General features: G+C 39.2%; 1 protein-coding gene across 2 annotated transcripts in view; it reads left to right on the forward strand.

The window, feature by feature from the left end:
- LOC121874599 (RAD52 motif-containing protein 1-like) overlaps nucleotides 1-17,255 on the forward strand; it is a 224,560-nt gene that overhangs the window by 86,336 nt on the left and 120,969 nt on the right. For both annotated transcript variants that reach the window (XM_042378821.1, XM_042378822.1), the window contains one exon: nucleotides 5,183-5,271. In XM_042378821.1, coding sequence (XP_042234755.1) covers nucleotides 5,183-5,271 — 89 coding nt within the window. The remainder of the gene's footprint in view (nucleotides 1-5,182; nucleotides 5,272-17,255) is intronic.

The following is a 17,255-nucleotide window of genomic DNA, read 5'->3' on the forward strand; positions in this document are numbered from 1 at the left end:
TTGTGCTTATTCAAGACATCTTCAGGTCATGAGGCCCACTAATCCCCCACCCAAGAAAGGGTGACCTGACATAACATCGGAAGGTCAGTAGTATGAGACCACTAATCCCCCACCCTACCTCCACCTCACTGGGTTCCCCAAAAATACTTTAACTTTCATCTTTATTCAAGAGATTTTCAGAAAATTCTCACGATTTTTAACCTCGGGAAATTTGTTCCTAAAGCCGGAATTTTTTTGAAAATTCTGGCTTTGAGAATGATTTTCCGACCAAATTTCAATTCCGGCTATCGGAGATTTACGGTTTTAAGGGAATCCGGCTAACGGAGATATTACTGTATCAATTTTATTGTTTATCATAGTAATTTTGTTTTTGTTTTTATGTATGATATTTGAAATTTGTTCAAATTAGTTTAACCTTGTTGCTCACGAAATCATTTATATAATGTGGAATAAGTGTTAAAGAACTGTCCAATAAACATGGCATTGGAGCGTAAGATTGAAACAATAAAGATTTCTGTTGTACAATTTGATTAAGTTTTTAGCAAATAATTAGCAAATTTCCTGTGTTTTTAATGCTTATTCATTTTGGAAATTTGACCATGGTGGGGTACTAATGAGCACGAATTTGCAAGACCTACCTATGTTTGTTAATGAAGAAAAATCACACATTTATTAGTTTTCTCCTAGGTTGTATGTGTATTTCAGTATAATTTTAAGGGTTAGCTACCATATCAATATGGAGCACCGCGGTCCAGTCAATACCATGCTCAACTCCTGTTCCAGAGGTCAGTGGTTCGATTCCCAGGCACTCCCAGTTCTCCTAGCTGAAAATGGGTATCTAAGTTTACAACTTAGGGAAGTAAAAGCGGTCAAGAGCAGTACCATGGCCATGCTGCCTCCTTGTATACCAAAGGCTTAGTAGCTATACACTGTACAGTCAACCCTCGCTTTACGCGGTCCCACATTCCGCGTTTCCACGTTTACGCGGTACCCTGCCGAAACCGGAATGCTCACATTCCGTGGTGCGTGTACCCCTTTACGCGGAGAGCGGCGCGAGCAGTGTGCGCACAAGGTCGCCCAGTCATCAAAACATTACCGAGTTCTTCACCCGCCACCCACCACAGCCGGCCCAAGCCAGTGATAGTGATAATGATAGTGAGGATATGGACTTATATGGACTTTGAGGGGTTTGACAAAGAGGCCCTACAAGCCTCTGTGGTGGATAGTGATACAATTGATACAAGTGATACAGGTGAGGGCCAATAATCTGGCCTCTTTCCTCGGAACCAACCCCCCATCCCCGTGTGCCTAGCCATCTTTTCTACTAATGTAAGTGTTAAAAAACCTAATATTATTGATATTTCTCTTAATTATTAATTGTGTGTGCATACCATCATAAAATTAAGAAGTAATTTTTTCTACAACGTAGGTATTGTGTCTGAAAAAGTGGAGTTTGGGGGTCGGCCCGGTCTCTATTTCAATTAATCCCATATGTTATGCTGTTCACTTTACGCGTTTCTCACTTTACGCGGGCCGCCGTGGGTTGAATTAACCGCGTAAAGTGAGGGTTCACTGTACTATATTCACACTGTCCTTAACAGTCAGTCGTGCCTATGGGACCCACTTTCACTTTTTAACCATCCCAATAGTGTATTGTATCACTTTTAAGAAAATTCTGGAATTTTACAGTACTGTACGTGGTCCCTCGGTTAACGAACGCCATTCATTCCAGCAGGTCGTTCGTTAACCGAAACCATTGTTCCAATGGGATTTTGGGTAATTGGTTCCAGCTCACCGAAAATTACATACAAACTAAAAATAAATGCATTAAAGTACACTTACTTTGAGGTGTGCATGTAGAAGTCTCCTGGTTGATGATGATGGGAATTAGAAAGGGGGTCGAGGAGAAGGGAGAAGAGAGACATTGGGGTGGAAGAGAAGTCATCCCATGCTGCCATTTCACCCATAAAATTTGAGTTCACTTGGTGTAATTCAAGATTTTATTCTTTAAATCAACACTGCGAGGACACACACTGACGCCATTTTGGGTGTGTTGACAGGCTGTTTGGCGCGCTAAAAACTAGTTCCCTGTACAGTGGTCCCTCGGTTAACGAGCACAATCCGTTCTAGAAGGTTGCTCGTTAACCGAAACCATTGTTTCAATGGGTTTTTGGGTAATTGGTTCCAGCTCACCGAAAATTGCCTAAATTCAACAAAAATGTAGCAAAGTACACTTACTTTGAGGTGTGTATGTAGAAGGCTCCTGGATGATGATGATGGGAATTAGAATTGGGGTGGAGGAGAAGGGAGAAAAGAAGGCATTGGGGTGGAAGAGAAGTCACCCCATGGCGCCATTTCACCCATAAAATTGAAGTTCTCTTGGTGTAATTCAAGATTATTTTCTTTAAATCAACACTGCACTGCATTATATATTGTCAATATGTAAAATATATTTCAAAATGACCAATAATTTGCTTGCAAACACAGAAAAAAAGCGTTTAGTTGAAGAGAGGCACAAGCAAGATGTTACCACCACTGTAATGACACAAAGACTGACGCCTGTATGGTGTGTTGAGAGGCTGGATGGTGCGCATAAAACTAGTCACTTTACCTTAAATTATGTTCAATAATTGTTAAAAGGACTAAAAAAATTAATATTAAATTTTTAAAATTATTGAATAGTATAAACTTGATATTTACTGAAATACGTAGTAAGGAATTTAAGCCCTAGAACCGATTACTGTATTGGCGGACTAATACTACAGCTGGTTGACCGCCAAGTGCAAGCGAAAACATGTTGAGGTCGGCTCGTAAGAAACTCGTTAACCGAGGGATTGCTCGTTAACCGAAGTTAAGAATTTTATGGGAGGTAACTCGTTAACCGAAATCTCGTTAACCGAGGCACTCGTTAACCGAGGGATCACTGTACTTCATTTATGTTAAACAATTGTTAAAATGACTAAAAATTTAATATAAGACTTGGAAAATTATTGAATAGTACAACCTTCTTGATATTTACTCGAATGATAATGAATTTAAGCCCTAAAACCGATTACTGTATTGGCGGACTAATACTACAGCTGGTTAGCAGGCGAAAACATGTTGGGAAAAATCGAAAATTACATACAAACAAAAAATAAATGCAGTAAAGTACACTTACTTTGAGGTGTGCATGGTAGGGTATGCTATAACGAATCTAATTGGTTCTAGAACCTTGTTCATTTTAACATTCGTTCGTTATAGGGGTAATCCGTTATAGGCCCCCAAATACAACCACTTAGCAATGAAAAATATAATGTAAAATTGAAATAATTGTAAAAAAGTGCATAAATATGCATTTAAACTCCTGAAATAAAGAATATCAATAATACTTGTAATAAAAAATAATAAATTAGTCCAAAAAATAAAACAAAATACTGTTCGTTGTAGGAGTTTCGTTTGTTATAGCATTTTCAATTTTATAGGGAAAACCGTTCGTTATAGGAATATTTGTTATATAATCCGTTCGTTATAGCATACCCCACGGTAGAAGGCTCCTGGTTGATGATGATGATGGGAATTAGAATGGGGGTGGAGGAGAAGGTAGAAGAGAATGCATTGGGGTGGAAGAGAAGTCACCCCATGCTTCATGTTGCCATTTCACCATAAAATTTGAGTTCACTTGGTGTAATTCAAGATTGTTTTCTTTAAATCAGCACTGCACTGCATTATATATTGTCAATATGTAAAATAAACTTCAGAATGGCCAATAATTGTACTGTAAAAATGTAAAAATAGTTTATGTTCAAGAGAGTCTGAAGCAAGATGCTTCCTCCTCTGAGCAGGGACACACACTGACGCCATTTTGGGTGTGTTGAGTGGCTGTTTGGCACGCTAAAAACTAGTTCCCTGTACTTCAATTATGTTAAATAATTGTTAAAATTACTAAAAACTTTAATATAAGACTTGGAAAATTATTGAATAGCACAACCTTCTTGATATTTACTCAAATGGTAATGAATTTAAGCCCTAAAACCGACTACAGTGGTCCCTCGGTTAACAAGCGCCTCGGTTAACGAGATTTCGGTTAACGAGTTACCTTCCATAAGATTCTTAACTTTGGTTAACGAGCAATCCCTCGATTAACGAGTTTTTTACGAGCCGACCTCAACATGTTTTCGCTTGCATTTGGCGCTCCACCAGCTGTAGTATTAGTCTTCCAATACAGTACAGTAATCGGTTCTAGGGCTTATTTTCCTTACCATTTTAGTAAATATCAAGAAGTTTATACTATTCAATAATTTTAAAAGTTTACTATTAAATTTTTTAGTCATTTTAACAATTATTGAACATAATTGAAGGTCAGGAAACTAGTTTTATGCGCGCCACCCAGCCTGTCAACACACCAAACAGGCGCCAGTCTCTCTGTCTTTTCACTGGAGGTAACATCTTGCTTGAGACTCTCTTCAACTAAATGCTTTTTTTCTGTGTTTGCAAGCAAATTATTGGTCATTTTGAAATTTATTTTACATATTGACAATATATAATGCAGTGCAGTGTTGATTTAAAGAAAATAATCTTGAATTACACCAAGAGAACTAAAGTTTTATGGGTGAAATGGCACCTTGGGGTGACTTCTCTTCCACCCCAATGCCTTCTCTTCTCCCTTCTCCTCCAACCCCATTCTAATTCCCATCATAATCATCATCATCCAAGAGCCTTCTACATACACATCTCAAAGTAAGTGTACTTTTCTACCTTTTTTGTTGAATTTAGGCAATTTTCGGTGAGCTGGAACCAATTACCCAAAAACCCATTGAAACAATGGTTTCGGTTAACGAGCAACCTTCTAGAACGGAGTGTGCTTGTTAACCGAGGGACCACTGTACTGTATTGGCGGACTAATACTACAACTGGTGAGCAGGCGAAAACATGTTGGGAAAGATTCGTAAGGAATTCGTTAACAGAAATTTTTTCGTTAACCGAAGTGAAGAATCTTATGGAAGGTAATTCGTTAACCGAGGGATCACTGTGCAGTTATACTGTGTATGTGTCTTTATAAACTTGTTGATCCTTTGAGATAGTATGCTGTAACCTCAATCTGGTGAGGAGATTATAAAGTCATTCATTTTTATAACCAGGCAAGAACATGTACTGAAATTAACAAGATCATTTTCCTCATTTCTTTATGTTTATTTTGCAGCGTGAATTGGAGGAAAATTTTTCACAGTTTGGCCTTGTACACCGAGCATCTGCTTTCAGGAAGAAAAATTGTTTTGCAGAAGAGGAAAAGTAAGTTTATACACATTTTTCATTAATGTAATCTCATAGAATTAGACAACCATCAATAACATCAATGGAACAATTTTTAATAATAACATCAGTAAAAGTATGTTGGATTCTAATACAGTAATATCTCAGTTAGCCGGAATCCCTCTAAACTGGAACTCTCCGATAGCCGGAATTGAAATTTTCTTGGAAAATCGTTCCCAAAGCTGTCATTTAATGGAAATTCAAGCTTTGGGAAAAATTCTTTGAGGGGCACATTTTCTGGAAAATTCTGAGGAAATTTTCCCGTTACCCGGAAAATTCCAGGAATGGGGTACAGTGGGGTATGCTATAACGAACGGATCCTACTACGAATATTCCTATAACGAACGGTTTTACCTATAAAATTGAGAATGCTATAACGAACGCAACTCCTACAACGAACGCGGATGAATACGGGACTATTTCGCCTGGCGCATGAATATTGTTGTACCGCGACCCACAACAAGAGCGTCAGGCGCCATCTTTGTCTCATTGTGTAGCCAGTGCACCACTGTTATTGTTGAAATTTCGTCTTTTGATGTGGAAATTCGCGTTATTTGTATAACTATTTTGTTATACAAGTATACAATTGTAACAATGAATCGTCCAAAGCGAGTGAGAAAGCTAATAACCCTTGAAACTAAGAAAGAAATTATAAAGAAACGTGAGAATGGAAGAAGCATTGCGAAACTTAGTGATGAATATGGGATGGCTAAATCGACTATATGTACGATTTTGAAGAATAAAGAGGAGTTAAAAACTGTGCAAGTGGCTAAGGGAATCTTTAGACTTAGCAAAGCAAGGTGTAATGTGATTGAAGAGATGGAAAATTTACTCTTAGTGTGGATAAAGGAGAAAGAAATGGCAGGTGATAGCATTAGTGAAGCTATAATTTGTGAGAAGGCTAAACAATTGTTTGTGGACCTTAAAGCCAAGACTCCCAGTGGAAGTGATAGTGCTGTGCCAGTGTTTAGGGGTACCTGCATGCTGAATAACACTAAGGTAAGATAAAGTACCGTATTTTTTACATTTTCCACAGAATTTTTTCAGTGTTAAGTGGTTGTATTTGGGGGCCTGGAACGGATTAAGCCTATAACGAACGAATGCTATAACGAACGAGGTTCTGGAACCAATTACGTTCGTTATAGCATACCCCACTGTGTGTGTGTGTGTGTGTGTGTATATATATATATATATATATATATATATATATATATATATATATATATATATATATATATATATATATATATATATATATATATATATATATATATATATATATATATATATATATATATATATATATATATATATATATATATATATATATATATATATATATATATATATATATATATATATATATATATATATATATATATATATATATATATATATATATATATATATATATATACATTGGCCTCGGGTTAACGAACTCAATCCGCTCCAAAAGGTCGTTTGCTAACCAAACCATTGTTTCAATGGGTTTTTGGGTAATTGGTTCCAGCTCACCGGTACTTCCTAACTTCAACAAAAATGGCGGAAAAATTTACTTACTTTTGAGGTGTGTGTAGAAGGCTCCTGGATGATGGTGGTGATGATGTGCATTTGAAGTGGAGGTAGGAGGAGGAAGGAGAGAAGGAAGTGGAGGTGGAGGAGAAGCATTTACTGCTTGAAGGTGAGTCACCTTCCATGAAAAATGTCAGAACCTCTGGACTGACAGATTCTCCACCATGAACATCCTCTCTCTCCTTTCTTGAAGTGGAAGGCTGAGGGCTAAAGCATCTTTGTTCCTCTGCCTTTTACTGAAGAAAGTGTCACTCAGGTCTGTGGGGCATCTGTCCCTCACCATTAACTTATGTTTAAAGAAGGAGACCACTGAGTCCCTCAACATGACACAAAGTTAGTTCAGCTTTTTTCCACTTCTGGGTGCTTAGCCAGTTCCTGAACTTCCCAGTGGTAAATCACATCTTTTCAACTGTTTAGCTGACATATGGTCACTTCTAATTCTCCTCCTCACCACTGTCAGCCTCTCACCAGAATATCCTTTCATCCAGTTCCTTCAAGTCATTAGAGAAGTTCCTCCTCATGAGACATCACAAGCTCTTTTCCACATCCTTCTCTCCACTTCAAGACCCAATGACTGACCAATGGACACAATCTCCTGGTCCAACCCTGTGTCATTCAAATCCTCAAAATCATGGACTACTGATAATACAGTGCTTCCATGAAGAATTGAGGGTTCTATTGGAGACTTCTTGGCCATGATGATTGGTTAATCAATTTTACAGCCTCCAGGACGTTGAATTGTGTCTTCCAGAACTGTTTCAGTGTTAGTTCAGATCAATGGAAGTTGCCTACGACACCTCCAAACATTTTCTTCATGTACAACTTCTGGAAGTTGCTGGATCACATTCTGTCCATTAATAAGGAGTGATGTAGTGTTTGGAGGCAAAAACAACACTTTCACAGTCACCCTATACTCCACCCTGGCAAGGTCATCAGGTCATGACCAGGAGCATTATCCAGAGAGGAGAAGAGCCTTTAAAGGAAGTTTATTGGTGGTTAGTAGTTTCCTTGACAGAGGGGCAGCACATCAACAGCCCATTCATTGGTTGAACTGTCTTGTCACCCATGCCTTACGGGTTGATCTCCAATAACCCAAGCATTGTTCTACCACTTTCTGTTGCTTGAACACCCTAAGCTTAGAGGGTAGATTAAGCATAGGCTTCTAGTCGAAAACTCCCCTGAAGCATTGGCACCAAGCAACAGAGTGAGACGGTCTTTTCATGGGTTTATGCCCAGGTAAAGAGGTTTTTCATCCTGGTGATGAATGTTCTTTGGGCATCTATTCCAGAACACAGCCCAGTTTCGTCAACATTGAACACTTGCTGTGGAAGATAATTTTCTTCTTCCATCAGTTTTAAATTCAATTAAAAACTTTTGCTGCCCCTTCTTTATCAGCACTAACAGCTTCACCATGCCTAACAACACTTAAAATGTCACTTCTTTTCTTTTAAATTTTTCAACCAGCCTTTGCCAGTCTGAAATTCACCCTGTTCCTTGAAGAACCAGGTTGGATCTGTCTTTAAATGTTCATAAATCTCCTGGCTTCTTTTTCCACAAATGAAATCACCAGAAACTGAATCACCTTTTCATCTGTTTTTTCCCTAATCCAGATGATAAGTAACCCTCAGTTTCTAATGATTAGGGATCTACTTTTAAATGTTCTTTTTGTATTTGTCTCTCACTGCTCACTTCCTTAAATTTGTCTTTTTGTGCAAGAATTGTCGACACAGTTGATGCCGATATGCCATATTCTTGTAAGCAATGATTTGATTTAATACCTGTTCGTGTTTTTATTATTTCGCTTTATTTGGATTAGAAATCACTTTTCTTGACTTAGCCCCTATGCTGATTCAAAAACAATGGCAACACGAGATTTTTCAAAGTTAAACTAGCTGTAAATAAAGAATATTTTCTTTTTAAAGTAACACTGCACTGCACTATATATTGTCAATATGTAAAATAATTTTCAAATGACCATTGACTTAGTTTTGGAAACACAGAAAAAAAGCGCTAGGTTGAAGAGAGTTCAAGCAAGAGGCATCGAAAGTGGAAAACACAGGAGAGAGACTGACGCCTGTTTGCTGTGTTAAGAGGCTGGATGTCAGCAGATTAAACTAGTCATTTTACCTTTTCAATTATGTTCAATAATTGTTAAAATGACTAAAAAAATTGAATATTAAACTTTTAAAAATTATTGAATAGTATAAACTTCTTGATATTTACAAAAATAGTATGAATTTGGGTTTACAGAACCCATTAATGCATTACGACTGATACTAAAGTTGGTTGCCCGGGTCAGTGCTTTTAAAACATGTTGAGGTCGGTTCGTGAAGAAGTTCGTTGTTTAAATTTTTTTCGTTAAACTAATCTGAAGATCCTTATGGAAGGCAGTTCGTTAATCAAACACAAGGAATCCTGGGAGGGGTGTTCGCTTAAACCCAGGGGCTCACATATATATATATATATATATATATATATATATATATATATATATATATATATATATATATATATATATATATATATATATATATATATATATATATATATATATATATATATATATATATATATATATATATATATATATATATATATATATATATATATATATATATATATATATATATATACAGTTGCACTTCACTTAATCAGTCAATAGAACCCAGAGGGTCCTGCTAAGTGAACTGCTATGAACAACAGAACATAGGGATTAATTTCCAATAGAACTCAGCCCGACTTCAAACTCAATTTTTGGACGACAAATAACTATGTTGTAGTAAAAAATTCTATCTTAACTTTATGGTGGCATGAAAAAAACAAGTAATATAGAAGAGGTTAGGTTAGGAAAGATAAAGGTTAAATATAGGAAAAATAAAGAATAGGTTAAAAAACGAAAATTTTTGGCGGAACACTTACGGTAGTAGAAGAGAGATGGGTCGGCATATCGATGGAGGTTGTCTCAGGCAGAGGGGGCAGATTACTGCCCCTCAGGTGAATCAATTATTACTAGGTGAATCACCATTAGGTGAATCAATATCACTGTCACTTACAGTTGTCATGGCTTCCCTGACAAATCCTCAAAAATCAACTTCACTCACTATCACTGGCTTGGACTGGCTGTGGTGGGTTGCGGGCGAAGAACCTCAAGGTGCTTTTCTGATCTGCTGGTGTTGATGTTGTCGTGATACACCTTGATGTACGGCCCATAGCCTGCACCCGAAGTCGGGTATGAAGACGCCATGATGCTCATCGCTATTGTCGCGGGAACGGCGGACTTAATTTTTTTCTGTAAACTTATGAGACACTTTAATATCACTATGACTTAAACTAGGTTCTTCGGAGAATGACGACCTTCTTCTCCTCCTCTTCACTACGGTTCTTCTTCCAACATCTCGCCGGCAGTCACTTCAGGACTTCTGATCACCTCCATGATGTCTGGCGCAGGTCTCGGAGAAGCCTTCAGCTGCAATACTGAGCTTAGCTTCTCTGGCAAGGTCCACTGCTACTGCAACAACAGTCTGAACCTGACTAGTCACAGTTCACCTCCTCTCACCTGGTATGCTATGCAACACATGTCTCCATGCGGACGAATCGTGAGCAAGAGTCAGCAGATCCCATGCCTCCACCAAGAAGTCTACAGCTTGTTTAACGTTAAACTTCTTCAAAAATTGTTTGACGAGAGTTCTGGAGTCGCCGCCTCTTGTTCCTTGTCCTCGTCGCCATTTCGCCAATGGTGTCACCCAGCTTACGCTAACTCATCCTTGGTAGAGCTATTCAGGAGCTTGAACTTTTTGCAGAGTACGCAGCTTTCACATTGCAGATCAACTCCTGGTCCATAGGCTGGATTAATGACGAGTGTTGGGAGGAAGGAAGACCACTTTACGCTAGGGGTGACGATCCATAAGTAGGGGCGAAGTGTCCCAGGCAGGTCAAGGAGCAACAAAATATTGAATGAAACATTCTGTTGCTCGTGAGAATTTCTGCACGCCAGGAACAAAACAGTTGTCAAAAACCAGAAGAGGGACAGAGAAGAGGACATCCACGCTTTACTTAAGGGTTAGCCAGTGGACATTAAGCTTGTTCATGTCCATATTCTTGTAGGCGGCGGTTTGCGGGCTTTGTGAATCAATCGATAACTTGGTTTACAGGCACGAGGCATTGCGGTAAACAGGACGGAAGATGCTGCTTCCTTCTGCATCTTCCGCCTCTTACCTTGCTCTCGAGACTGACAACGAAGGTCTGGAAGGTAACTTTTTCCAGAAAAGACCAGATTCGTCCATGCTAAACCTGGTCGCCACTGTACTGGGTTCTTCCTCCATAATCTCAATGAAAACGTGCGAAAATCTCTAGCCAAGACAGTCAGCACTCGCTCTCACCACCAATGTTGATGTTGCTGACCTTGTTCCTCTCTAAACCTATGCAGCCAACCAGAGGAAGCATTGAAGGGTTTGGGCCTAATTCCTAGTTTACGGTCACTGCTGGCAAGATAGCTCACGCGGCGCATCTTCTGCACTGAGCGCCGCGTCCACCGCCATGTTAAGCGCCGCCACCGACTCACCAAATAACTCGCCAGCAAAAGCTTCACTTTTGCCAGCACCCTGTTCTGGCAATACCCGATAGATGAAGCACCTGCAGACTTTGTGATTATGTGGTCTTTGATCTTGGCTGCATCCTTTGGATTGCGGGCCTAATCGAGATTCAAGGACGCGATGCTGGCGAAGCGAGATCAACTTGCTGCGGTTCCTTTCTCCAAATCTTGAACACCGGTACCACCAGAGCGCACGAACGCTGTTCGGTTTAGTGCCGGTCCAGGTGAGGAAAGGTCTCTCTGGGGGCGACCGCGGAAGCTATTTTACGGAACAATGGATGCGTTGCTAACCCGGTGGCCTTGAGGATGAAACTGTCAAGGCTAGGGTCAAGGCTGCCTCCTCCTCCCTCCCTCCCCCGTAGTCACGCTATAATACTTTAAGCCACTACAGCTAGCAGCAGAGGGGTAGGGGCTGCATGGCCAATCACAGTCCGAGACGCCATATGACGCCAGTGATAAGCAACAAAGACACACACTGTGCACCTATCAAGGCTTGCCCAAGCGGAGGGGAGGAGGAGGGAGAGGCAGGTAGGCAGGCGGGCGGGCGGTGGCGCAAGTACCTAAAAATAGACCGAGCTGACACTGCCAGATATGTGAAAAACCCGCTATGAAAGTTCAGTGGCAAGGCACTACAGAGTGCGAAAAACGCTATGAAACCGCTAGGCGGGTAAAAACTGTATATATATATATATATATATATATATATATATATATATATATATATATATATATATATATATATATATATATATATATATATATATATATATATATATATATATATATATATATATATATATATATATATATATACATACATGCTACATACACACACAGTATTACTTCCGCCTAACGCGGTTTCACTTAGCGCTGCTTTTGTATCATACACGCGGTGCCTTCCCAGAGCTGAACTACTTAACGCGAATTTTTTCATCATATACGCGTGAGTGTCCGGCTCGAGACGCTATTTTTAGTTTTTCCCCACGCCACCCGCCTGCCTGCCTCCTCCGCTAGCGCCATGTAAGATTAAGAATGTGTGTCTTTGTTGCTTTATCACTGACGTCATATGACATATCGGACTGTGATTGGCCATGCATCCCTACCCCCCTCTGCTGCTAGCTGTAATTGGCTTAAAGTATTATGACGTGTCCACCCGGGGAGGGAGGGAGGGTGGGAGAGAGGAAAGACGACGGTTGACCTAGCCGCGGTAGTTTCATCCCTCCAAGCCACCCCGTGTATACGTGAATCCATTGTTCTGTGAAATGGCTTCCGCCGGACCACCACCGCCACCAGAGAGCGACCTTTCCTTACCTGGACCCAGCCGCCCTAAGCCCAAGAAGACACGCCGTGGCCTAAGCTACGAAGTGAAATACCAGATCATTCAAGATCTGGAGAAAGGAACACGTCAAGTTGATCTCGCGCGCCGGCATGGCGTTAACGAATCTACGATTCGCACTATTAAGAAGGATGCAGCCAAGATCAAAGAGCACATGAAAATCACAAAGTCTGCAGGTGCTTCAATGATCAAGTATTGCCAGAACAGGGTGCTGGCAAAAGTGGAAAATTTGCTGGTGAGTTATTTGATTCGTCAGGCGCGACGCAACATGGCGGTGGACACGTGCTCAGTGCAGAAGTACGCACGTGAACTATACGCAGCAGTGTCACGTAAGCTGGGAAATACAGAGCCCAAACCCTTCACTGCTTCCTCTGGTTGGCTGCATAGGTTTAAGAAGAGGAACAAGATCATCAACATTGGTGGTGAGGAAGCGAGTGCTGACCGTGTGGCGGCTAGAGATTTTCCTCCGTTCTTACGTGAGGTTATGGAGGAAGGACAGTACACTGACGACCAGGTGTTTAACATGGACGAAACTGGTCTTTTCTGGAAAAAGCTACCTTCCAAGACCTTCGTTGTAAAGAATGCCAGCAAGATTCGGGGCCGAAAGATGCAGAAGGAACGCATCACCATCCTCTTTACCACCAATGCCTCCGGTACCTGTAAACCAAAGTTATCGGTGATTCACACAGCCCGCAAGCCACACGCCTACAAGAATATGGACATGAACAAGCTTAATGTCCACTGGCTAACCGCACATAAGGTGTGGATGTCCTCTTCTCTGTCCCTCTTCTGGTTTGACGACTGTTTTGTTCCCGACGTGAAGAAATTCTGCGAGCAACAGAATGTTCCAGTCAACATTTTGTTGCTCCTTGACAACGCACCTGGACACTCGGCCCTACTTATGGATCATCACCCCAACGTAAAAGTGGTCTTCCTTCCTCCCAACACTACGTCATTAATCCAGCCCATGGACCAGGAGTTGATCTGCAATGTGAAAGCTGCATACTCTGCAAAGAAGTTCAAGCTCCTGAACGACTCTACCAACACCAAGGATGAGTTGCGAAAGCTGGATGACACCGACAGCGAGAGTAAAAGCGACGAGGACAAGGAACAAGAGGTGGTGACTCAAGAAGTTCTCGTCAAACAATTTTGGAAGAAGTTTAACGTCAAACAAGCTGTAGACTTCTTGGTGGAGGCATGGGATCAGCTGTCTATTGCTTCGATTTGTCACGCATGGAGACATGTGCTGCATGGCATACCAGCTGAGAGGAGGATTGAACCTGTGACTGGTGAGGTTCAGACTGTTGCAGTAGCAGTTGACCTTGCCAGAGAAGCTGCGCTCAATATTACAGCTGAAGGCTTCTCCGAGACCACCAACGAAGACATCAGGGAGGTGATCAGAGATCCTGAAGTGACTGCCGACGAGATGTTGGAAGAAGAACCCGCCAGTGAAGAGGAGGAAGAAGGTGCGTCATTCTCCGAAGAACCTAGTTTAAGTCATAGTGATATTAAGTGTCTCATAGAGTTAACAGAAAAAATTAAGTCCATCGTTTCCCGCGACACTGACGATGAACGCCATGACGTCTTCCATACCCGACTGGTGCAGGCTATGGAGCCGTACATCACGTGTATCATGACAACATCAAAGCCAGCCATCAGCAAAGCATAACCGAGTTCTTCGCCCGCAACCCACCACAGCCAGCCCAAGCCAGTGATAGTGATAGTGAAGTTGATTTTGAGGGATTTGTCAGGGAAGCCATGACAACTGTAAGTGACAGTGATATTGATTCACCTAGTAATGGTGATTCACCTAGTAATGATGATTCACCTGAGGGGCAGTAATCTGCCCTCTGCCTCGGAACCAGCCTCCATCCCTGTATGCCGACCCATCTCTTCTACTACCGTGAGTGTTCCTCAAAAATTTTCGTTTTTTAACCTATTCTTTATTTTTCCTATGTTAACCTTTATCTTTCCTAACCTAACCTCTTCTATATTACTTGTTTTTCAAGCCACCATAAAGTTAAGATAGAATTTTTACTACAACATAGTTATTTGTCGTCAAAAAGTGGAGTTTGGGGGTCGGGCTGGGTTCTATTGGAATTAATCCCATATGTTCTGTTATTCACTTAACGCGGTTTTCACTTAACGCGGGACCCTCTGGGTTCAATTGACCGCGTTAAGTGGGGTACAACTGTGTGTATATATATGTGTATATATATATATATATATATATATATATATATATATATATATATATATATATATATATATATATATATATATATATATATATATATATATATATATATATATATAATGATATATATATATATATATATATATATATATATGTATGTATGTATGTATGTATGTATGTATGTAATGTATGTATGTATGTATGTATGTATATGTATGTATGTATGTATGTATGTATGTATATATATATATATATATATATATATATATATATATATATATATATATATATATATATATATATATATATATATATATATATATATAAAAGAATCCAAAAATCCTGATGCCAGGATTCCGGACCACCCGAGAATCCGGACTTTTCGAAAACCCAAACTTTTAAATTTAGCGGGCTTTTGTGGGTTACGTGAATGAATGGAGTTGCTTTAAAAAATTAATTTACATAATTCTAATAATAAAATTAATTGTAAATTATAGGTAGCTAATTTTGTTAGTTTTGTAATTAGCTTGAACTGAAATGTAAAAATTTGAGGCACTATAAATCTTTTTGTGTATCGTGAATGCCACAGCTGCACAGGGACAACAAAACGACCCTGAATCGCCACTTTAAAACAAGCAATCAAACTGTGACAACGTATGTAAATTTTGAGTCCTACTCTTTCCATGTACAGAGTACAAGCCCATAATAATGGCCCTAAAGTAGATAAACTTCGTTGTGTGAAGAGAAAGAAGAACACATTGAAATTGAGTGACAAACTTGAAATAATTAAGAAACTAGAATGTAATGTGAGCAATGCTGTTCTAATGGAAACATACGACATTGGAAAGTCTACAATTTATGATATAAAAAGGCAAAGAATAAAATTCTAGAATTCATAGCTTCTTCTGAGCCTTACATTAAAATTGCTGAAGAAAGTTTATTGGCCCAAATTGAAAATCTTGATAAAGTGTTGTTACGAATGGTTTTTGTTAAAACGATCAGAAGGTATGGCAATTTCTGGGCGATGCTTATTAAAAGCAAAATCTTTGGAGCAAATGAACATTGAATCAGAGTCGCATTTAGTGATGGATGGCTTAAATTTCAAGACTCGTCATGGTATTAGACAGTTTGTTTACATTTTTGTCTAGTGTTGACTTTATTTTCTTTAAAACTGCTCGTTTTGATAAATGAAGCATGCTTTATTTGATAATGAATAAACTAACAAAATGCCTGTTCATCTCTTCTTTATTCCTCCTTAAATTTTAATTTTAAAAGTACTGCCTGAGAATCCGGAAAATCAAAAATCCGGACCGACCCAATCCCCAAAGCAGTCCGGATTTTTTTTCCACATATCTGGCGGTGAGTGTCCGGCTGGCAGCTATTTTAGATTGCCCCACCACTTGCCCTGCCTGACTGCCTGTTTTAGCTCATAAATTCATACAAATTACCCGGCCAGAATATAATAATTTACATTGCTGGAATTCTTATAATTTGGTGATCATTTTGAATATAAACATCATATATTTTGCATTAGACATACAAATTTTAGATAAAATGTTTTCTCTAGTAAATATGTTATCTTTTGTGCAAAATATATGACATTTATATTCAAAATATTCCTGGTCTTACAAGGAATCCAGCAATGTCAATTATATTATCCTAACTTTAGTTTGAGGTATTATTTATTACTAAAAAGTTAAATATTCTGGTTTCCTCACACATCTCCTTGGGGCGGTTGGTGGGGGGTGGGGGGAGGGAGGGACCGACCGACCATCTGTTACCCCGTGAAGAATTATTTTTTTTTTTATTAAATGAAGATATTTGTTTTAGCTCATAAAATTCATACAAATTACCCGGTCAGAATATAATTTACATTGCTGGAATTCTTATAATTTGGTGATCATTTTGAATATAAACATCATATATTTTGCATTAAACATAGGCTACAATTTTTAGATAAAAAATTTTCTCTAGGTAACTATGTTATCTTTTGTGCAAAATATATGACATTTATATTCAAAATATTCCTGGTCTTACAAGGAATCCAGCAATGTCAATTATATTATCCTAACTTTAATCTGAGGTATTATTTAATACAAAATGTTAAAATTTATTATTTTCACCCAGTCTTTCTCTTGGTGGGGGGTGGGGGGGAGGGTTGGGACTGACCGCATGGTTGGAAGAGGGGGGGGAGGGAAGGTGGGGTACTTTGATTGACAGATAGTGTCGTGAAGATTATTTTTTTTTTTATTAACTGAAGATATTTG

This window comes from Homarus americanus, unplaced genomic scaffold (genome assembly GCF_018991925.1).
Source record: "Homarus americanus isolate GMGI-L3 unplaced genomic scaffold, GMGI_Hamer_2.0 scaffold34360, whole genome shotgun sequence".
In the NCBI taxonomy this organism is placed as follows: domain Eukaryota; kingdom Metazoa; phylum Arthropoda; class Malacostraca; order Decapoda; family Nephropidae; genus Homarus; species Homarus americanus.